Source organism: Desmodus rotundus, chromosome 9 (genome assembly GCF_022682495.2).
Source record: "Desmodus rotundus isolate HL8 chromosome 9, HLdesRot8A.1, whole genome shotgun sequence".
Lineage (NCBI taxonomy): Eukaryota > Metazoa > Chordata > Mammalia > Chiroptera > Phyllostomidae > Desmodus > Desmodus rotundus.
Genome location: NC_071395.1, coordinates 76,725,843 through 76,750,379, shown reverse-complemented (window position 1 = coordinate 76,750,379; position 24,537 = coordinate 76,725,843). Strand labels below are relative to the sequence as shown.

At 43.7% G+C, this 24,537-nt stretch overlaps 1 protein-coding gene across 1 annotated transcript in view; it reads right to left on the bottom strand.

The window, feature by feature from the left end:
- Positions 1 to 116: 116 nt before the first annotated feature.
- The window catches only part of SMYD4 (SET and MYND domain containing 4), a 34,351-nt gene continuing 9,930 nt past the window's right edge, over positions 117 to 24,537 (bottom strand). Inside the window, exons 5-11 of the mRNA XM_024564893.3 lie at positions 20,029 to 21,193; positions 7,929 to 8,111; positions 7,335 to 7,498; positions 4,072 to 4,204; positions 3,159 to 3,275; positions 2,827 to 2,950; positions 117 to 1,905 (exon numbers count right to left, since the gene is read on the bottom strand). Of these exons, the coding sequence (XP_024420661.2) occupies positions 1,752 to 1,905; positions 2,827 to 2,950; positions 3,159 to 3,275; positions 4,072 to 4,204; positions 7,335 to 7,498; positions 7,929 to 8,111; positions 20,029 to 21,193 (2,040 nt within the window). The 3' untranslated portion in view covers positions 117 to 1,751. The remainder of the gene's footprint in view (positions 1,906 to 2,826; positions 2,951 to 3,158; positions 3,276 to 4,071; positions 4,205 to 7,334; positions 7,499 to 7,928; positions 8,112 to 20,028; positions 21,194 to 24,537) is intronic.

Here is a 24,537-nt window from a genome sequence, read left to right as displayed (position 1 = left end):
TGTGCCCTGACTAGGAATCGAACTGGTGACCCTTTGGATTGTAGGCTGGCACTCAATCCACCGAGCCACACCAGCCAGGGCACACAATCTTAAACACACCAGACTTTAATGCACGCACAGATCTCCCTGGTCAAGTTAATGTCACCTGGCAACATGGGATAACATGGGTAGATAAGGGAGGTAATCTGTAATGTCAGAAAATAATTCTTTATTTGATAAAGCATTTAAAGGAAGCTCTCAAGTACCTGTAAAGATGGGACCTGACATGTAAAAGTGCTAAATATATTTGTTTTAAGGAAGTATGCCTACTTTACAAAGTACAACAGGACCTTTTTCAGGAACATGAAACAGGCCAAGCATTGGAAACAGCATCCATGGACTAAATTTTCCTTCTTGAAAAAGTGAGCTCAACCAAAAAATCTCACTGGCCACCGTCATGCCAGAGTCAGTTAGTAGCCAAGAAAATAAATAGATTCTGCCTGCCCTTCATGCAAATGTTTCAGTATGAGCTGGGTTCCAAACACTCAGCTTCCTGAAAAGCTTCTGCCAGGCATCCTCAGGGCCACTCATTTCCTGGCTGTGATGCTGTGTGGCAAGCAATGGGCACTTCTTGGGCCTGGCCAGGGTGAGCGAGCTCTCAGAGCAGTGTGGATCTGGCGTTCTTTTCCACCCGCTCGTCTGAACCACTGGGTCGCCAGTGGTGACACAGCCCCTGGGGCTCAGACCCACAGAGCCTCCCAGCCTTCTGACCAGATGGGGGCTAGACCGTTGCTACATATCCAGGCAGAAGAGTCACCACCCTACCTCTGTCTCTCAAGTCTGAAACCACAGTGGTAATAAAGCCCGTGCCCTCAGCAACTTCTGAAGTTTTTTCCCCCATCTTCTCAGTACTTATGTAGCCTGTAATTTCATTTGCTGGCTTGCAGAGGCCTGGTAGGAAAAAAGTCATCTCTTTTCAGATGACTTGCTAATAAACAGAACTCAGAGAGACGGCACGTGTGATATAAAGACACTGCTACAGGCTTGGCTTTATTAGTATTTGGTCAGTGAGTCTGCCAAGAGTACAGCATGAAAGCCAGCTAATACAGGCTGGACAACGGGCAGAACACAAATTTAGAGTTGCCATCCTAGGAAGAAACTGCCCGGCAATAAAATGGCCCCATGTTTATTTCTCTATTCATAACCTATACTCCACCGGTTTTAACAAAGGATTTAATGAAGCTAGCTAGATATCATAAATGGAACTGTGTCCCTAGTGGTGAGGAGCCTCATGGATTTCTTGTTTTATAATTATTTTTCAATTACAATACAACTACTAAGAGTTTAAGTTCCCACCGGGGTGGTACACAACATTTCATTACTACTGGAAACCATAGGAATGTTCCAAGGAAACAGACTATCATCATTTCGTGAGGTGGCATCTAGCCAAAACTCCAGGCTAACGTCCAGATGCCTGCAGATCAGCTAAAATCCTTTTAAAGGGCTTAGGCACTCCAGATACTAATTTTAAGTCTTTTCTGGGAACTGGGAGTTTTTACTGGAGGGCAGTTAACTATTTCAAGAAGCAGTCATCAAAATAGGTGAGCATCTTTCCAACTGCAATGTTTTCCAAGTCCTCCCCACCCCTCGGACAGTAGGCTTGTGGCTGTCAGGCGGGCCCTGTATTTCCTGGTGACAGCTCAGTGGCAATAGAACCTCTTGAACTCTTCCTCCATGGCTCCCTTCTCGTGGGTCCAAGTCCCCTGGGGACCCTACACTGAAGGCCCCACAGGGATGGGCGGCAAGTCCAATAAGCAGGATTTCATCTTCTGCAGCTCCTGGACCTCGTCATTCCTGGGGCCGTAGTGCACCAACAGAACCTTCTCTGCCTTGTGCGCCGTGCTCAGAGCCTCGGGTACTGCACACCTGAACCAAGGAGGCGAGGGGAGTGAGTTCCCTCATTCAATCAAGCAAACATTAATCGGGGGTCTACTCACACCCTGTGAAGAATATAAAGGCCACTTTTGTCCTCAAGGATCTTACAACTAGAAGGGCAGATGAGACGACTGTCACAAACACACTGCAAGTCAGAGTTTGAGAACAAAGTGAAAAAACACACACAACTCTAAATTGTCTAGGACCCTGGGAAACAGGCAAATCTCAAAGCATTAATCTGATATTTACCCCAAGGTCTACTCAGAAGTCTTCATCTGAGGGTAACCAAGCCCACCCTGAAGTAAGTCTCGGACCCTTTTCCCTTTCTCTGACCAAATGCCTGCCTCCATGTCTTGAGAATCAGTCTACCTGTCTACGTGCCGTTCATAAGCTGGATAACTCTTAGCTGGAGGGGCTGCCCTGTGCATTATAGGACATTTAGCAGCAATGCTGGCCTCCACTCTGAGTCATGACAATCCAAAATGCCTCCAGACATTGCCGTATGCCCCTGGGAAATCACTCCTGGTTGAAAACAAGTGCTTTAAAAAGAATAGGACTAGGGAGAAGGAAGAGACCCTGGAGTTGTGGGTGCTGAGAATGAGAGCAAGAGGGAGGTGGGGAGTAACCAGGAAGGTCCGAGAGCGGCGCTGTCAGTGGGTGGTGGGGCTGCAACGCTGCTCTCCTTAGGGAATGTCCTCAGGGCTAAGAGCTTTCCCCATATCTCTCAGGAGAAAACCCTTAGGTTTCAACTTATCTAGCAAAACAGAAGGAAAGGAATCTCCCCTAAAGAGAAAATGAAGAAGTTTCAACATGCTGAAAAGCACCACAGAAAATGCAGGCACAGAAGAGCCTAATAAACGATGGAGGAGTATGTGGCCCGGTGCAGTGCTGGGCAACGAGTGAAAGACTTACCCGTTGAAAAAGATCTGGGCCAGTTTGAAGAGCTCATGGCCCATTTCAACACTGGATGGCCCATAGCGAACCTCAACCACTTGGAGACTCTTCTGTAGATGGGCAGCTGACTTGTGCCAGTCCCCTGTAAAGAAATACAAACCTGGTTCCAGAAAAGAAACACAATCAACTGTGGATGAACATTTCTGGGGAGGGCACAGCTACTTGGAAGGGAGAGCAGCCTCAGTTGAAAGACTAAGAGATGACGAACCAGACGAGGCTATGGTCGTGACCGTTCACACAAAGCAAACTCATTCCCTGCAGCAGAAAATAAAGACGCACACACACCGTACCTAAAGCAGCATAGGCCTGAGCCAGGTCATCCTCGATTTCTCCCACCACGCTGTGTTCTGCCCACAGGAAGCTCTCCGCATCCTGCCGGCACCCCAGCAACAGCTGAATGGCTGGCTCTGTCAAGTCAAAGGAGAGTGGCCTCATTACAGACACAAACCCAGCCCTAGAGACAAGAACCCAGCTCTTAAATTCTCGATTAGCTGGGCTCAGTGTGGAAACCCCACTTTATCTCCTTGGGTTGTGACCAACCCACAGTGTTTGTTCCAATAAAGCTGTTGTTCTCTTCTGTTTCCTCTTTCAATAGAAAAAGGTGCTGGGTGAGGCCTCTCCATATTTACTCTGGGTTTCCAACTTTGGTTTGAAGTGGAACGACACATTCCACTTACGGTCATTATTTCTCTTGACTCAGAAATCTAAGCTAAAGGTCAGTCTCATAAAGTAAGGAAAATAAATTGCCGTGATATCGGGCTGGAAGGCCGAGTTTTCAAAGGGTAACGAGGAGTTCCAAAGCCCTCTCTCTGAAAGAAAGCAGGGTACCTATGTCCACCAGGCACCGCCCCGCTGGTCTCTAGAGGAGAGATGAGGTTCTGACGAGGGCAGAACAATCTCTCTAGGAAATTAGGTCATCAGGGCCGGAATGAAAAGAAATGACCTGGGATACATCGTTGTCACGGGATACTTTAACCGAGCCACCTAACACATAAGACAACTACAGCTTAAGTCAGCTGGCCCCACTTCACGGACCACACAAACTGAGCTGACTGGGTGTTGGCCTACACAGCCACCTTGTGGCTGGCATGGGGATAATTAAATTCAATTCTTCAGTCATGACTGAGTATCCCTGATCTGAGGTGACCTCACAATGAATAAAAAGGAAGGAGCTGGAGGAGCAAAGCAGGGACCCAGTCTCACCTAGTTTACCATTTCTGAGAAGCTTCTGGGCCACTCCAACCTGCTTCTGAAGGTCCTGTAACCGGCTGAGCAGATGATCTCTGCTGACGGATTCCGTACAAGATGCGCTGCCACAGCTCAGCACGTCGTCTCCCTGTGGAAGTCAGTTTTGTGTTTGTTCCTGCATTAGAGTTGGTCAACAAGACGGCACGTGCTTACATTACAGGATGGCCCCATAGCTTCTGACCCTAAGGGGGAAAGAGACTCCTGCAATGGCAGCACACCGAGGCCAAAGCCTGACTGAATTTGGTTTGACAGCGGCAATTCCACTAAAAGTAGTAACCAGAGACTTCCGGCCAAGATGGAGGTGTAGGTAGACACACAGCCTCCTCCCACAATCAAAGGAAGGACAACAATTTAAAAACAAAAGACAACCAGAATGACAGAAAATCACACTGTATGGAAGTCCAACAACCAAGGAGTTGAAGACACATTCATCCAGACCGGTAGGAGGGGTGGAGACACACAGCTGGGCAGAGAGGACTCACAGCAAAATGGCAGCTGGTGGACCCCGCAAGGCAGTGGCTGGCAGAATCTGCGGTCCCACATTCGCGTGCAGATAAACCAGGAGGAACAAAGTGGGAGCGAGACAGACTGTGCAACCCCAGGGCTCCAGCTCAGGGAAAACCCCTTGGGGGTTGAGATGGCAGCGGAAGAAACTCCCAGACCCACAGGAGAGGTCGTTGGAGAGACCCACAGGGGCCTAGAAAGTACACAAGCCCATCCACACGGGAATCAGCACCAGAAGGGCCCCCTTTCCTTGTGGGTAGAGGGGGAAGTGACTGAAAGCTGGCAGAGAATGGAGCAAGTGACATTGTTCCCTCTCAGGCCCCCTCCCCATCTACGGCATCACAGCACAGTGAGGTGGGTTGTCCTGCCCAGGTGAACACCTATGGCTCCGCCCCTTTACGAAACAGGAGCACGAAGACAAAAAAAAAAAAAAAAAGGCCCAAAGGAAAGAACAGATCAAAGCACCAGAAAAAATACAACTAAGCAACGAAGAGATAGCCAACCTATCAGATGCACAGTTCAAAACACTGGTAATCAGGATGCTCAAAAATTGGTTGAATTTCATTGGAAATTAGATGAAAAAATGAAGGCTATGCTAAGTGAAATAAAGGAAAATGTACAGGGAACCAATAGTGATGGGAAGGAAACCGGGACTCAAATCAAAGGTATGGACCAGAAAGAAGAAAGAAACATCCAACCAGAGAAGAATGAAGAAAGAAAAATTCAAAAAAACAAGGAGAGGCTTGCTTAGGAACCTCCAGGACATCTTTAAACGTTCCAACATCCGAATTATAGGGGTACCAGATGGAGAAGAGGAAGAGCAAGAAATGGAAATTTTATTTGAAAAAATAATGAAGGAGAACTTCCTGAATCTGGGAAAGGAAATAGACTTCCAGGAAGTCCAGGAAGCTCAGAGAGTCCCAAAGAAGTTGGACCCAAGGAAGCTGACACCAAGGCACATCATAATTACATTACCCAAGATGAAAGATATGGAGAGAATCTTACAAGCAGCAAGAGAAAAGGACAGTTACCTACAAAGGAGTTCCCATAAGACTGTCAGCTGATTTCTCAAAAGAGACCTTACAGGCAAGAAGGGGCTGGCAAGAAGTATTCCAAGTCATGAAAGGCAAGGACCTACATCCAAGATTACTGTATCCAGCAAAGCTATCATTTAGAACAGAAGGGCAGATAAAGCGCTTCTCAGATAAGGTCAAGTTAAAGGAGTTCATCATCACCAAGCCCTTATTATATGAAATGTTAAAGGGATTTATCTAAGAAAAAGAAGATAAAAAATATGAACAGTAAAATGACAGCAAACTCACAGTTAATAACAACCACACCTAAAACAAAAACAAAAGCAAACTAAGCAAACAAATAGAACAGGAACAGACCCATAGAAATGGAGATCACATGGAGGGTTATCAACAGGGGAGTGGGAGGGGGAGAGAGGGGGTAAAGGTACAGAGAATAAGTAGCATAAATGGTAGGTAGAAAATAGACAGGGGGAGGATAAGAATAGTACAGGAAATGTAGAAGCCAAAGAACTTATATGTATGACCCATGGACATGAACTATAGGGGGGCAATGTGGGAGGGAGGGGGTGTGCAGGATGGAGTGGAGTGAAGGGGGAAATGGGACAACTGTAATAGTATAATCAATAAAATATATTTTTTAAAAAAGTAGAACAAAAAGTAGTAACCAATTGTACCCCCCCCAACCAACATTTAATTTTTATAACCAAAATTAAACTGGTACAGTTCTTCCGCATTTTCTTTCCATACCAAATGGGGCCAGCACTTTGGATGACAAACACATTTCTAGTAGTTATGAAAAAACCACAGGAAAACCAGTAGGAAAAGGTGCTAGGTTGAGGCCTCCCTGCATTTGACCTTGGGCTTGTAACTTCTTCAGCTTTCCAACAAACACTACCGGCTCCACATCCCACTTCTGGTTCCCCTAACGATGCAGTATCCGCTGGCGGAGGAGAGACTCTCTGAGGTGGCCCTCTGTTTCAGGGACCAGTACCTATGCCCTCATTTGGCAACGGCAACCTGACTTCCCCTGAGGACCCTTGCCCGCCCTCCCACAGTCAGTGCCTGGCAGCTGGGGGATGAGCGTGTGGCAAGGATCTGGTCCATTCCTCGGGCCCAAATGGCTGGAAGAAAATTATTTGACCCTGATTTTCCTCCACCACAGGAAATGGGTGAATGAAACTCAAATTTTTGCCCAGACCGTTGTGAGACCAGCGTGTGTTTTTGGTTACCTTGCCCTCATAAGAGGGCCAGCTGTCGGAGGACAAGGCTAAGAGAGAAAATGGAGCTGAGGGATGTAGAGAGAAAAACTGGGTCCTGGTGACATTCCCTAAGCCGCTGGATCAAGAAGTATCTGAAGTGCCTCCATCCTGGGACCTTTTAGCAATTTACTTGAGCAAATAAATTCCCAGTCTTCCTCCCCACCCCCGTCAGCCAGTTTAGGTGGGATTTTCTGTTATTTGCTCTTGCAGTTCTATCTCTTGTAAGATTACTAAATTTAACCTTTCGGTGTAGTTCCTGCGGAGGGGTAATCAATTTGTGTGGAAGATGGGCTGAGAGGGTAGAGAGCATACTGCTCTCAGCACCTGTAAGCCCTCATGGCCTCCTCTGAAAGGTATTTGGCCTCTGGGCTGGATAGCTGACCTCCAGCAGAAGTTGAGAAGAGAAGAAGAAGAGATTCACCTGCATGAGCTCTCTGCAACGGTTACAACAGAATGCTTCCCACCTGGGCCCTGCCGCCGTGCTGTGCCTTTCGTTTTGACAAGCCAGGCAGTTGCAGTCAAAGAAATACTGAGACCTCAGCTTCTGCTGCCTTTCAGCAACGCCCATCCTGCTCTCGTGAGGCCCTGCAGAGAGATCACACTTAGCCAATATTTGAAGAAAGAGTCAGGCACCACTTGAAAACTTTCAGCTTAGCTAAGGGAGGGCCTGGTCAATTATTCATCACGTAACAGGTACACTTTACTCAAACGTTTGTGGAACTAGACATAGAAATAAGCATCCAAGGTGCGGGAACAGAAAGAAAAAGCCAAAAAGTTGTTTCTAGCCCATTTTCAGAGCAGGAAGTTGAGGGGGATGGAGCAGTGACATACATGCCAGTTTAGACACAACGGTGCCCAGTAGGAGGGCCCTCCCCGCCCTTTCGCCTACGCAAGCACTGTTTCTTCCAGGAAACAGTCACCGGCCAGGGGAAGACACCCGCCCCGTGGTTTGCTCACTGTACTTCCTTTTCTGCTGGACAAGGCAGGCAGACAGCAGTGAGGAGGGATGGCGCACCGTAACAGTGGAGAATCTCTTGTCCTTTTCCAATCTGCTGTGATGCCCGAACGGTAGCAACAGTGCTAATGAAGGACACGCTGGTGTTGGGGCTGCAGGAATGGTTCAGGAGGCTGACGACCGGGAAGATGCCTGTGGCAAGCCGTACCTGCCTGCTGTCGGTAATGATGTTCCCTTCAGATCCTGAAAGTCCAAGAGGGAAAAAAAATGTGTCAGGACATTAGTCCTGGCCTCGCCACTCATTCCTCAGAAGATGAGCTGGGCAATTGGGCCTGACGCTCATCTGAGTCACAGATCCACAGCCAGACCCAATATAAATCAGATGGAACATGACTCACAGCAAACCCTGGTCCCCAGGAAGCAAAGCAAATGGACACATGAAAAGTCCACCGAAATCCTGAAACCTAACCTTTGTGACTCAATACCACACACACAAAAAACACACACCAAAGATTAGAATTTATAAAAAATAATAAAAAAGGAATTATCAGTAGGGAGCTTGCTAGGTAGACACCTCCATAATGTTCAGAGGACACAGAAGCTAGAGTACCTGTTATTTCCCCCAAATTTTTATAGTTTTAGTGCTTTTGTTTAACCGGTCTTTGGTTGGTTAACAGAACAAGTAACCTAATTATTATGCGAAATTAAACAGGCTTATAATATATTTTTAAAAATCAAAAGTCCGTATGCTCACTTGTGCATTCTGCCCTGTGTCCCAACTTTATGGGAAATCAGTTAGCAGTAGTTCTCATTGAAAAAAGTTCTGAACTAATTCTGTTAAAGACAAGTCCGGTGTCCCAAACTATGTCTTTTTTTCAGGGTCTTCTCTGAAACACAACCAGCAATTTAACCACGTGAAAATGAGAAAGGAAGGAAGAAAAAGGCCTTTAAGCAGCGAGGCTATTTCTGCACCCAAGCTCATGCACTTGTATTTGACTGCGAGTTCTTTGTCCTCCTGAGCAGGCCTACTTGCTTATTTTAGCCACAGTTCTAACTGGCTCAGTTACTCAGTTTCTCAGCCCACAACAGTCCAGAAACAGAGAACTAATAAGAGGCAGGTTTTGACAATGACCAAAGTGACAGGTGACAGACTAGAGAAGGGGGCGGAAAACTTAAGGCAAGAATAACAGTCTGCCCTTATTGGCGTGGCTCGGTGGGTTGAGAGTTGTCCTGCAGACTGAATGGTCGCTGGTTCAATTCCCGGTTGCAGCACATGCCTGGGTTGCGGGCGAGGTCCCCAGTTAGGGGCATGCAAGAGGCAAACCGATTGATGTTTTTCTCTCCCTTCTTCTCTAAATAAATGAATAAAATCTTTTAAAAAAAGAAAAGAAAAGAATAGCCTTAGAGCAAACAAAAACACCGCACCACTTGAGTTTTACTACATTGCAACATTTCACTTCTCCGGAGGTTCCTGGACGGACAGCAAACCAGCACGGGTTTTTGTAGTAGTCAAACACACACCCCAGGAACAGGCGCAATACACACACAGGCTGGGGCGTCCAGGCAGGCTTAAACTGTGGTCAGTGGCATTAGTTTAAGTATGAGGAAAGCATATTTCCAACAAAACTGGCTGAAATATAAAAGATATTAGTACTTAAAGGGAAACTTTCAGTTTTCTGGAAAACTAAAAAACCATCAGATAACTGTGGCATCACTGTCTATGCCGGGAATCACGATACGCCGATCTCTAAAGAAATCAAGTAGTCCAGGTACAAATGTAATGAATAAAGGAACTGTGAGCACCATGGGCAAACGTTCTAGAAAGGACAACGTGGAACACAGGAATAATGTTTCTCTGCAGCCCATTCTATTATCTGTTGCTATGGAGGACAAGACTAGAACAAATAACATTCACAGAGAATCCAAATGATTCAATTTTAGTCAACAAGTCTACAAATTGTATTAAAATCTTTCATCAGAGCTTCTCCTGAATGCTGAACAGATTTTAGTTTCCTCTCTCCCCCCTTGTCCAATGTCGCCCTTCTGGTGTGCGTGCTAATGAGCAGTGAAAACGCTGGAAGGGAGGGAGCAGGAAGGAGCGGCACAGGGCACGAACAGTTTGTGGTCTGAGTAATCGGCCTCTGCATAATTAAAAGTTGACTTGCATTCCCAGCTACTGATAACGGGCGATCTATATTAGAACAGCTGCTAAGATCTTCCCAGAAAAAATGATCACAATACAGTGAGTAATGTCGGCTTCATAAATTATTTATAGGCTATCCTCTAACAGAAGTAGGCCCGGGAACTGTGTGGGGTGAGTATTTATGTCAGAGTTGAGTCTCTAATTATTTCTAAAAAATTAAGTATTGATTAAAAAATATTCAATATTTTGCATTAGTTATCTATTAGTAGATAATAGAAAGTGAGAATATGTATGTACTTTATCAACCAAATTTAGTATGTGACATTTTGTGCATAAAAGAACAACAACGAAAGAGAGTGATTATTTTACCGAAGTGCATCTTGTTAATATCCCTAGTGCATTTAAAATGGGATTCAAGGAAAGGAAAAAAGGTTCGTTCACAATACTTCCAGTATATACCTATTCTGGTAGATATTTTACAAAACAAGAAATCTGTGTGTATATCAAGTAACCAAGGACCCAAACGGAAGGCAGACTCCTTGGCTGGTGAGGAGTGAAAGCAAAGGGCAGTGGGTTGACCTGGACCTGCAGAGAACCTCCCTGAGCCTTGTTACCACGTGAATCCAGCTACATCGCAAAGTGTGCCGTTCCCACGGGGAGGGAACCACATAAACCAAGGTCCACAATGTCACCAGTGGTCAGTTCTCACCCTTAAGTACCAGAGAGAGGTTTCTGAGGAACTTTGATCAAATAGGCTTTATACTAAGATAAAAATATACATTTTTACAGCTTTTTGTCAAAGTCTATCCTAGTTAACATTCTAATCCTTAATCCTTCTGTGGTACTAATGAAACAGCTGCTAATGAAATTCAATGAGAACACTAAATTGGGAGGTGCTAGAACCCCAAAGAAATAATAAAAAGGGATATATCCAGATTAGAAATAAGAGCTGACTAGGTTTTAGAGGCTTCCGGCCAAGATGGAGGTGTAGGTAGACACACTTTGCCTCCTTGCACAACCAAAAGAAGGACAACAAATTTAAAAACAAAAACCAACCAGAACTGCCAGAAAATTGAACAGTATGGAAGTCCGACAACCAAGGAGTGAAAGATGAAACATTTATCCACACCAGCAGGAGGGGCGGAGACGGGCAGCTGGGGCAGAGAGGACTCGAGGCAAGGCAGCGGCTGGTGGACCAGCAGTCCCACATTTGCATGTGGTTAAAGCAGGAGGAACAACTATGGAGCGAGATAGACTGTGCAAACCAGGGGTCCAACGCAGGGAAATAAAGCCTCAAAACCTCTGGCTATAAAAAACCTGTGGGACTAGTGATGGCAGGAGAAACTCCCAGACTCACAGCAGAGTTTGTTGCAGAGACCCACAGGGTCCTAGAACATACACAAACCCACACACTGGGGAGTCAGCACCACAAAGGCCCAATTTGATTGTGGGTAGTGGAGGAAGTGACTGAAAACTGGCAGAGAGCTGAGCAAGCGACATTGCTCCCTCTCTGACCCCACCCCCATAAACAGTGCCACAACACAGCAACATGGTTGCCCCGCCCTGGTGAACACCTAAGGCTCTGCCCCTTACTACATAACAGGTGTGTGCTGAGACAAAAAAATATGGCCCAAATGAAAGAACAGATCAAAGCTCCAAAAATAGAACTAAGCAATGAAGAGATAGCCAACCTATCAGATGCAGAGTTCAAAACACTGGTAATCACAATGCTCACAGAAATGGTTGAATATGGTTGTAAAATAGAGGAAGAAGAGAAGGCTATGCAAAGTGAAATAAAGCTACATACAGAGGGAGCCAACAGTGAAGGGTAGGAAACTGGGACTCAAATCAATGGTGTGGACCAGAAGGAAGAAATAAACATTCAACCAGAACAGAATGAAGAAATAAGAATTCAAAAAAATGAGAAGAGGCTGAGGAACCTCCATGACAACTTTAAACATTCCAATATCTGAATCATTAGGGTGCCAGAAGGCGAAGAGGAAGTGCAAGAAATGGAAAACTTACTTGAAAAAATAATGAAGGAGAACTTCCCCAATCTGGCAAAGGAAATAGACTTCCAGGAAGTCCAGGAAGCTCAGAGAGTCCCAAAGAAGTTGGACCCAAGGAAACACACACCAAGGCACATCATAATTACATTACCCAAGATTAAACAGAAGGAGAGAATCTTAAAAGGAGACAGGTACCTACAAAGGAGTGCCCATAAGACTATCAGCTGATTTCTCAAAAGAAACCTGGCAGGCAAGGGGCTGGAAAGAAGTATTTGAAGTCATGAAAGGCAAGGACCTACATCCAAGATTACTCTATCCAGCAAAGCTTTCATTTAGAATGGAAGGGCAGATAAAGTGCATCGCAGATAATGTAAAGTTAAAGGAATTCATCTTCACCAAGCCCTTATATGAAGTGTTAAAGGGACTTATCTAAGAAAAAGAAGATGATCAAAAGTATGAATAATAAAATGACAACAAACTCACAACTACCAACAACTGAACCTAAAAAATAAAAAATAAAAACAGCCCTCGCTGGTGTGGCTCAGTGGATTGAGTGCGGGTCTGCGAACCAAAGGGTCGCCAGTTTGATTCCCAGTATGCTTGGGTTGCAGGCCAGGTCCCCAGTAGGGGGTGTGTAAGAGGCAACCATACATTGATGTTTCTCTTCCTCTCTTTCTTCTCCTCTTCCCCTCTCTCTAAAAGTAAATAAATAAAATCTTTAAAAAATTGTTAAAAAAAACAAAAACTAAGCAAACAACTGGAACAGGAACAGAATCATAGAAATGGAGATCACATGGAGGGTTGTCAGTCGAGAGGGAGAGGGGAGGGGGAAGAATGGGGGAAAAGGTACAAGGAATAAGAAGCATAAATGGTAGGTACAAAATAGACCGGGGGAAGTTAGTGATAGTATAGGAAATGGAGAAGCCAAAGAACTTATATGTATGACCCACGGACATGAACTAAGGGGTGGGGGGAATACTGGTGGGAGGGGGGGTGAAGGGTGGAGGGGAATAAAGGGGAGAGAAAAATTGGGACAACTGTAATAGCATAATCGATAAAATGTATTTAAAACAAACAAACAAACAAAAAAGAACAGCAGACTAAAACAAAATCTGATTGAATTCAAAGATGAAAGTGAACATTGCCGGTGCGGGGCGGGTAACTGATACAGCTTCCCTGGAGGGCAATTTGGCAATATGTATGAAGAGCTTTAAAATGTTGACATAAAAAGCATTTAAAGCCCTGGCTGGTGTGGCCCAGTGGCCTGAGTGCTGGCCTGCGAGCCAAGGGGTCACTGGTTTGATTCCCAGTCAGGGCACATGCCTGGGTTGTGGGGCAGGTCCCCAGTAGGGGTTGCTCAAGAGGCAACCACACACTGATATTTCTCTCCCTCTCTCCCTCCCTCCCGCTCTCTCTCTAAACATAAAAAATAAAATATTTTTTAAAAATATTTAAATCATTTAAATTACTGTTACTGTTTTTGAAAACTAATTAAAATAACAAAAGGAATACACAGTACCAGAAAAATGTTAAAAACCTGAAAATTATAGAGAAAATAAAGTCAACTATAATCCTATCAACCAGATAAAACATTTTGGTCCATTTCCTTGCAGTCTTCTTTCTAGCCTTACCTATGGAATTTTTAATATACGTGGGAACATGGTGCTACTTTTCACTTACTATATTATGGCCACTTCCTTACACGACCACCACCACCATCACCATAAATAACCATACCAACAAACTACTCTGCCAATCTCATAGGTGAAAATGGTTTCTCCTAATTACTAGAGAGAGGTTAGACAAGACCAACTTTATTAGTACTTTGATAAGTGCTTGCTTATGTATAGTTTTAACAGCTCTATTGAGATATAATTTACATAAGATTCACTCATTTTAAGTGTACAAATTTAATGATTTTTTTGGAAACTTCCATTTCCAAAAGTTGTGCAACCATTATCACAATCCAGTTTTAGAACACTTCATCACTGCATATTATAAAAAGTTGATTTGAAGAGATGTATAGTTGCTTGCAATGTTCTCTTATTTTGTCATCACATTTTAATTTTTGATTATGGGTTTTTGGAGGTAGGGAGTGTAAAACAACAACTACTTCATTTGCTCACACGGCTGTGCGCCAGCGACTTTCTGGGCTCGGCGGAGAGCTGTCTCTGCGGGGCTTGCCTGGATTCCTCACATGACTGCACTCCTCTAGCACATGGCATTTTATTCCCCAAGGAGGCCAGCCCAGGCCGGTTCTCATGGCTACATCAACATTTTAAGAAGGTGACAACAGAAGCTGCAAGGTCTCTTAAGGCTTCGATTCAGAAGTCACATAAGGTCACTGACTTCTACTGCATTCCATTGGTCAAAGCAAGTTGAAGGGCTGGCCCAGATTCCAGGGCAGGGGAAACGCACACCACATCTTGATGGGAGAAGAAGCAATGTCAAATTGCAAAGGGACAAACATACAGGGATGGAAAAAATTCTTGGGGCCATTTTTGTAAACAATCTTTCCCAGAGGCCTGGAGGTTCATCCAGTCCTCTCTTTATCTATATGAGAATGCTGAGATACACAGAGTTCAAGTACCCTGACCAAGCTCGTCCTGAGTCAGTGGTGCATCCAGAGTGGGAACTCAGGTCTGCTGCCTCCCAGTCCAAAGTTTTCATTCCCTCAAGGATCTCTTTTTTCACCTACACTCTCTATCTTCTTTACTAATAAGTGTTTTTTCTTTTTATTCTTTTTTGAGAGAGCGGACAGAAGGGAGAAAGAGAGGAAGAGAAACGTCGATGTGCAAGAGATCCTCTGATCATCGTCTCTCACACGCCCCAATCTGGGGACCTGGCCTGCAACCCAGGCAGGTGCCCTGACTGGAAACGGCAACCTTTTTGGCTTGCAGGCTGGAGCTCAATCCACTGAGCCACACCAGCCAGGGCATTGTTTTTGAAGTTTGGTATTTAGGTTAAATCTAGCTTTCTTTTAATTTCCTAAATTTGGTATTGCATACTTTAGAAAGTCTCTCTCACCCCAAGACTATATGCATGCTCACTGAACTTTTTCTTCATATTTTTTGGCTTAATTTAAAAATATTTAACTTTGTAATGATTTGAAGAATTTAATAGTATATCAGAACAGTTTTTAATTACTGTTTTTAATTACTGTAGCTCAATGTCGATATGAAATCTGATAGTACCAAGCCCCTTCATTAGAACAAAAAGGCTGTTCTCATCCATTTATTCAAGATGAACTTTAGCATCATCGTCAAATTCCAAGAAAAATCTAATTGTGATTTTGTTTGAAACTCTATTAGACTGATTAGGTTAATGTGCAAAACTACTATTTTTATAGGCTTTTGTTTTGTTTTGTTTTGTTTTACTCCTCAACCAAGGACATGCTCACTGATTTTAGAGGAAGGGTAAGGGAGAGAGAAACGTCGATGTGAGAGAGAAACATCAATCAGTTGCCTCGGGTACGAGTCCTTAACGGGACTGAACCCGCAACCTAGTCATTTGCCCTGACCAGGAATCAAACCCTTGACCTTTCTGTTTACTGGACGATGCTCCAATCAACTGAGCCACACAGGCCAGGGCCATATTTATAGTTTGCATTTTTTCCATCTAAGCATGTCTCTGCATTTATCCAAGCCTCCTTTTACATCCTTCCAAATTAAAATATTCTTGCATTTCTGGAAGAAACCCTCCTTGGTCTTATGTTATTATTCCTTTAATAAAATGTTGGATGTGATATGGCAGTGATTTATTCAGGGTTTCTACATCTATATTCACAAATGAGACTGGTCTGCAATTTTTATTTTCAGCTTCGCAAAGTGAATGGGAAAGGGTTCTAGGTTCTCGCATGCCCTGACACAGTTTATATCGTATAAAAATAATCTGTTCCTTATACGATATAAACTGTGTCAGGAGCAGCCACACGTTGATGCTTCCCTCCCTCTCTTTGTCCTTCCCTTCCCCTCTCCCTAAAAATAAATAAAATCTTAAAAAAAAAAAATCATCTGTTCCTTGAAAGTTTTTTTTCTTTTTTTAAATTTTTGGAAATGTGGCTAAGTATGTTCCTTAAAAGTTTTTTAAAAACTTTTACACAGAAAAAAGTGGGTCTGGCTTGTTTTTATGGAAATATTTTGGTAACTTTCAATTTCTTCCGCAATTGGATTTTTGAAGTGTTTTCCTCCTGGGAAAATTTAGGCAATTGACATTTTTCTACAAAGTTGTCATCTTAATACTTTCAAATTCATTAGGTTAAAACTGTATTGAATATTTGCTTAAAATTTGTAAGTAAACTTATATTATTGGATATATCCCCTCAATGTTCCTAATTTTGTGGAGTTTTCCTGGATTTCTTAATTAGATTTGCCAAATCTCTGTCTATGTCAGGAATCTGTAAATTTCAGCCTGCGGGCGGGACCCTGCCCGCTGCCTGTTTTTGTATAGATGGGGTCTAAGAATGGTGTTTACATATTTAAGTGGTTAGAAAAATGAAAATAATTCTTGTGACATGAAAAATTATAAGGAATTCTAATTCCAGTGTCCACAGTAAAGTTTTACAGGAACCCAGACACGCTCATTCATTCGTGTGTCTACGGCTGTGTTTGAGCCACATTGGCAGGTGAGTAGTTGCCAAAGAGACCACAGGGCCTGCAAAGCCCATAATACTTACTATCTGGCCCTTCACAGAGGAAGTTCGCCAAATCCCTGGTCTATAGGACACAGGTTTTTTTGTTGTTTTTTTTTTTAATTAAAATATTTTTTTTAGGACACAAGTTTTGACAGAGGTATATATTGGGTCTGGATTATTAGGCTATCTTGGTTTCTAGATTATTTTTAATATTGTTGATCAAAGTCAGAGTGGTATATCAGAGTTTCTCACAATTATGGAATTTTGCCAGTTTCTTCTTGTATACTCAATTATTTTTGTTTTATACACACAATCCCTTGGTCTCTGAGAGCTACGGTTGATGATACATTTCAGTGTGGAGAGTTTTATAAAGATCAAAGCCTTCTTTATTTCACTAGATATCTTACCTTGAGTTCTACTGTTTCATACTGAAGGGGAGCAGAGTTTGCCACCCCAAAATATGCCTAAAGGGAGTTTAGATGGAGGATGTGCTCCATGAAGGGAGTTATCACAGATAACTGTAGATTGATACGAACTAGTGTGTGATAGAGAGGAACCTAGCAAAGCCCAATTGTTCAAAGTCTTCTCTGTGTCTCATTTTTTTTTTTTTAAGATTTGATTTATTCATTTTTAGAGAGGGGAAGGGAGGGAGAAAGAGAGGGCGAGAAACATCAATGTGTGGTTGCCTCTTGCACGCCCCCTACTGGGGACCTGGCCCAGGGGGTTTGTGTCCTAACTGGGAATCAAACTAGCAACTCTTGGGTTCACAGGCTGGCACTCAATCCACTGAGCCACACCAGCCAGGGCTGTGTCCCATTGTTAAAGATGGCCCACAAAACATTTATTTACCAAACATTTGCTTTTCCATCTCCATGTAAACGGCCTCCCTGCCCTTCTAAGTCCCAAACCACAAGCCCCTCCTTCTCCTTAGCCCCAGAATGGCAAATGAGCCTCAACTGTCTAATGGGTCTCCCTCGGGTCTCATATTCCTATGGCACCCTGCACACGCACCCACAGCAAATTTTAGACATTTTCTCTTGTTAATCTGTCTTATGTTAATTTGATTATTAGCCTAGCCAGAAGAACTTAGAAAAGTGAGAGGAAAGTTATTGTAACGACCCGCATAATACTAACGCCCTGAGTAGCCCATGATTCCTGACAAGTCTTGCCCAAATACTGTTATTTTGTTATAGGTGTCAATTTTGTAAATGGAATATAATTGGATCTTAATTTTTTTTACCCATTCTGGAAGATTATTTAATAGAGTTTAGCCCATTTATATTTACTATTATAGACTAATTTTTATCATCTTCCTATCTTTTGCTCCATGAATTGTTTTTTAAAAATGTATTTTTCTAGACTAATGGGAAAGGTATACAACTCATTTTATATTTCCTAGAATAATGTTACCACTATGTGAATTTTTAATTTTAAAAATATAGAAATGTTCAAAGAAGAAAGTAGCAAATCACCCATATTTCCACTTTCAGAATAATCACTGATAATTAAGATTTTGGTATGTTTGCTTCCAGTATTTCTCCTATGCATATATATTTAAATCATCACATAAATAGGAATAAATTGTACATAACATATTAGACTCTTATAGATGAAGTCAGAGTCTCCAATCCTCTGTCCATTGCCCCAGGTGGCCAGCATTATGCTATGTACCTAGTTCTCTACTTCTTATTACCCACAGAAAATACAGGTATTCCTGGCTATATATATACTCTTATCCCAAAATTCCCTCTTAACAACTTGGGAAAACTTTCACCCAAATTTGCTATGCAAAGAAAAGTTGAATGTAATGAAATGTCACGCACATTAAGCAAAAGCATTGTTTTGACTGTAAGCGGTGGGCCAATGGAGGAAAGCAGACGGAAAACACCTTCTTTTGTTCACGTGGCTCTGTCATTCTGTCTCAGGGATTCAACCGGAGTTAGCGGTCACCACTACTGTTCACCTAGACAATAGTGTCCGTAGTTTTCAGAGTTTCTGACATTTGTATCTTTTTTGTATGTTCTATTAAGTAGTTTCGAGGCAAGACAAAATGGAATCAAGAGTTGGTTACTTTCTGCCATTATAATCTGGAGGCCCATATCTATCTTTTATACCCAGAAAAACAAAACAAAATGAAAACCATATTTTCTAAAATGCTAGTGAATGCACCCAAAGGGAAACATAATTCTGGGAAAACACTCAACAGGTGCATTTTAGAAAGCAGCGATGGCTCAAGGAAGCAAAAGAAGGCAGAGAAGAAAACAGAGTAGCTTGCAGAGTGATTCTGTAGTGCCCTGGGAGGAAGCCAGTGCTATTATTGGATGTCCATGTGCCACAGGACAGGGGAGGGAGTCTTGCCCTAAGACACCTCTAGTGAAAAGCCTATATACCATATAACCTGACAGCTGAATGAAAATTAAAGATAAAAATCTATAAAGAAAAGGTTGACACAATTCTATATTACCTAACATGAGACATCAAAGAGCTCAGCCTGTTCAGCTTAACCAAGCCACGTTTAACATTAATCTGTCGGTAAGCTGGTTAATAACTAGTTTTTACCCTCAACAGTTATTCAGAAAATTCAGGAAAATATAATGAACTGATTGAATCGAAAGACATTATCTGCTAAAATGGAGATCATACGATAGAAGCATTGCAAATAGCATTTCTCTTCTAATAATAGATCTGTTGTCAGTGCATTCCTATTAGAGATGTCACTCATGACGCTGGGCACATCCAACCTCCCCATCTTCCTGAAACAGCCTTATCTACACTGTTTAGGAAAAGCAGGGCCAGTCCGGTCTGTGTCTAGAAGGGGCCCCTAGATTTTTAGCCACGTCACCGGCGCACAGCCCAAACACAGCCTGGCCGACAGCTAATGTCAGCCTTGTGTGCAAAGCTGTGCTTGGCCAGATTCCTCTCTTGGAAATTTAAAACAGGAGAATGAGAAAAATTTGTAAACTGGTAAGAGAAGTGACAGAGTACCCAAGTCACACTGGTGGGCGAAGATTTGGATAACTTAACTATAGATTTCTGTAGTCTTGTTTAACTATTGTTTCAGTTTTCCTTCACAATAAAAAATTAACAGGGTGTTAGGGGCTTAACTTTGAAGTATTTTTACAAACAAACGTAACATCTTCACAACTCTGAAAAGTTATATGGGATTAAACTACCCACTTTAAAGATGAGTAAACTGAGGTAGAGGGGGATCAACTAATTTGTTTGGGTCATAAGGCTTCTCAATGGCACAATCATGACAGTACAAGACAACTGAGCTTTCCCATGAAACTACCTGGTCTGTCTCTTGATGGTTTTCTCCCCAAACACTAGCTACACCAAGAACAATACTGTAAGGCAGAAAAGTTTCCCTCTTACCTGTTTGCTGCATGGTAGTTACTGCCTGAGCATTACATTGTAGCTGTAACATGTGTCTCAGCATGGCCACTCCCCAAACAGGCAACTCCTGGCACATCGCGGGAACCACGGCTGCATTCGACTGAGAGGGTTTCAGACGTGTCCTGTGGGTCTGTAAATTGGCTGCCTCCAGCTGCCTGCACAGCGCAGAGACACTTAGAGCGCAGAGGAATTTGTGTTCTGGGCTATGATGTTTAGTATGGGGCAAAAGGCTGAAGACAGCATTATAATTATTTTCGTACTTCCCATTAATGTCACATCCAGGAATTGAGGGCTCGAGTGTTTTGCCATTTCTCTCACTCTCCCCTCCCAAGTCATAACTGAGTGTTTGCACCAGATTCTTGCTCTCAGGGAAACTGATGTCCTTGTTACTAATCTCACCACAAAGCATCCTCATGACTTTGCCAATATCCTCAAATCTGGCTAAAAGAGTTGACCTCAGGGCAATGTGGCAAAAGACCCCCAGTGTGAGAAGCAGCCCCCCTAGAGAACACTCTATACTATGGTAGAGATCCCAGGCCTGCTGCATACACTCTTGGCTGCAATACTTGGCATAGCTGCATCCATCACAGGGAACTGTGGCCAAAGTGTGCTTCAAACACCGGTGACAGTACAGATCCCCAATGGCAACTCTGGTATCCCACTTGCTTTCCAGGCCAGAACGTAGCGGCGGCAATTCTCCTGGGTTAAGGACACTCACAAAAGCATCCTCCTTCACCAGGAGCTCTCCTGGGAGAATATCTTTTGTGGCAATCAGGTAGCGGCCTTTTAAAGGGTCTGTGCACAAGCTGACAGATGATGATGCACTGGATATTTGTTCATTCTCTTCCCTTAGGTTCATATCCTCGAAGGCATTGGTTAGAGCTGCTGGGAAGGTTTCTGTGAGATTCTCTTTTTCTTGTACCATCATTTTCAGACGATAGAGGGTTCTCTGCAGAATTTGAAACTGGGAAGCGGCTGGGGTTGATTTGGCAGCAAAGTTACTTTCAAGATCACTGATGATCTGGCTTGCCTCCTGTAGTCTCCCCAGATTCACCAGACACTCTGCCCTACGCAACATCACCTTGGGTTGCAACCTTTCTGGATACCCGTGCATCTGAGCTCTGACGATGTCTTTAAGGCATGCCTGAAAACAGAAAGGAAATCCCCAAATGATCCTTGGTCCCTACTCTTTAATTAATCTACTGAAAGTCTGAACAAAAGTCTATAGGAGAGAACCAAGATGGCGGCATAGGTAGACACACTGTGCCTCCTGGCACAACCAGAACTGACAGAAAATAGAACAGCAAGGAAGTCCGACACCAAGGAAATAAAAAATAAACCGACACCAAGGAAATAAAAAATAAACATTCATCCAGACCGGTAGGAGGGGCGGAGATGGGCAGCCGGGGTGGAGAGGACTCGAGTTGCTGTGGGGGACCGAGACTGGCGGAGTGTGGGACCAACGGGGCAGGCAGTCTGACCACTGGCGGACCCTGTGGCCCAACATTCGCGCAGATAAACCGAGAGGGCCAGACTCAGAGTGGCGGAGAACAGGGCAGGCAGAGCGGCGGGTAGCATTCGCGCACAGATACACCCGACAAACGGCGGGAAGCCAGGCAGACCGCGCAACCCAGGGCTCCAGCTCGGGGAAATAAAGCCTCAAACCTCTGATTGAAAGGGCCCGTGGGGGTTGGGGCGGCAGCAGGAGAGACTCCCAGCCTCACAGGAGAGGTCGTTGGAGAGACCCACAGGGGCCTAGGGTGTGCACAAGCCCACCCACTCAGGAACCCACCAGAGGGGCCCAGTTTGATTGTGGGTAGCAGAGTGAAAGACCGAAATCCGGTGGAGAGGGGAGCGGGCAACATTGCTCCCTCTCGGCCCCTCCCCCACGTACAGCGTCACAGCACAGCAACCAGCGTTACCCCGCCCCGGTGAACACCTAAGGCTCCGCCCCTTAAAGTAACAGACGTGCCAAGACAAAAAAAAAAAAAAAAAAAAAAAAAGGCCCAAATGACAGAACACTTCAAAGCTCCAGAAAAAATACAACTAAGCGAGGAATAGATAGCCAACCTATAGGATGCACAGTTCAAAACACTGGTTATCAAGATGCTCACAGAATTGGTTGAATCTGTTTGAAAACCAGATGAAAAAATGAAGCCTATGCTAAGAGAAACAAAGGAAAATGTACAGGTAACCAATAGTGATGCGAAGGAAACTGGGACTCAAATCAACGGTGTGGACCAGAAGGAAGAAAGAAACATCCAACCAGAACAGAATGAAGAAGCAAGAATTCGGAAAAATGAGGAGAAGCTTAGGAACCTCCAGGACATCTTTACATGTTCCAACATCCGAATTATAGGGGTGCCAGAAGGAGAAGAGGAAGAACAAAAAATTGAAAACTTATTTGAACAAATGATGAAGGAGAACTTCCCTCATCTGGCAAAGGAAATAGACTTCCAGGAAGCTCAGAGAGTCCCAAAGAAGCTGGACCCAAGGAAGCTGACACCAAGGCACATCATAATTACATTACCTAAGATTAAACAGAAGGAGACAATCTCAGAAGCAGCAAGAGAAAAGGAGACAGTTACCTACAAAGGACTTCCCATAAGACTGTCAGCTGATTTCTCAAAAGAGACCTTACAGGCAAGAAGGGGCTGGAAAGAAGTATTCCAAGTCATGAAAGGCAAGGACCTACATCCAAGATTACTGTATCCAGCAAAGCTATCATTTAGAATGGAAGGGAAGATAAAGTGCTTCTCAGATAAGGTCAAGTTAAAGAAGTTCATCATAACCAAGCCCTTATTATACGAAATGTTAAAGGGAGTTACCTAAGAAAAAGAAGATCAAAAATATGAACAGTAAAAATGACAGCAAACTCACAGTTATTAACGACCATACCTAAAACAAAAACAAGAGCAAACTAAGCAAACAACTAGAACAGGAACAGAACCATAGAGATGGAGATCACATGGAGGGTTGTCAATAGGGGAATGGAAGGGGGAGAGGGGGTAAAGGTACAGAGAATAAGTAGCATAGATGGTAGGTGGAAAATAGACAGGGGGAGGGTAAGAATAGTGTAGGAAATGTAGAAGCCAAAGAACTTATAAGTATGACCCATGGACATGAACTATAGGGGGGCAATGTGGGAGGGAGGGGGTGGGCAGGATGGAGTGGAGTGAGGGGGTGGAAATGGGACAACTGTAATAGCATAATCAATAAATATATTTTTTAAAAAGTCTATAGGAAAGTTAAGGATTATTGAAAATGGAACAACTACAATCATATACTTATTTTAAAAAATCACATTCTACCATATGATCTTTTTTTCTAAATCCTCACCCAAGGATATGTTTATTGATTTGAGAGACAGAGGAAGGGAGAGAATGAGAGACACACTGATGTGAGAGAGAAACATCGACTGGTTGCCTCCTGAACGCATCCAAATTGGGGGTCAAACCTGTTCCCTTCAGTGTACGAGATGAGACTTCAACCGACTAAGCCACCTGCCAGGGCTACCATGTGATCTTTTAATTGAGTGATTAGAAATCCACACTAGAGAGATTGTATTTAACTATCTTATTAAATATTTCTGTTTTTAAGGAAAATAGTCTTACAGATAGAAGAATTATAGCATGGTGACTAAGAGGGCAGGACCTGCATTCCAAGACCAACTCTGCCTCTTTCTGCCTGTATGGCCCTGTGCAGGTGGCTTACCTTTCTCATCTGAAAGACAGGGATAATAATATCGTTCTCATAGGCTCGTGGGGTTGAAATAAGGATGAAAATAAGGTCACGTAACCGAAGTGCTGAAAGGAGTGCCTGGAACACAGTATGTGCTCAACATGTGGTAGTCATTATTACAAGAAGGGAAATAGAAATAACCAATACAGGAAAGTTACAAAGGGTCGAACGTTTCACAAGCTTCCCAATCATTGTCTCCAGTAGTCCAGGACTTTCTTGCTTAGGACCTAGAGTTAGAGCCCTGCTCTTCCTTTTCAGTCCGTAGGGTAATTAAGTGTGAACTTGTGACTACTGAAATATTATATTCTTATTCCCAGGGCATAATTTAAACTTCTGTGGAATTCTGAAACTGCTGCACCACAGTGGCACTTTAGAGCTTATCCTTAAGAACTCAACCAAGGAATGAGAAGGAAGCCACTCCTCCAAAGCCCACCCCTCACGGGCACACACAGGTATTTCGGTGCCACTTTTGCTTTCCCACTCAAAATGCACGTGGAGGGTGAGCTGTATTACTGCAGGGATCATCTTGAACATGCTCTACTTATGTACAAAGCAAACAAACAAGTACATAGTTTGCAGACACTTGGAACCGGAAGTATTATTAGCAACTGACCTCACAGCTGATCTTGACACTGAGAACTGCTGCCGCACTGGGCGAGACCCAGCGCCCTGTGGAATGTGCCATGACCCTCCTACCCACCACCGCCACCCCACATAACCACCTCTGACAGGGAAAGTGAATCAGGA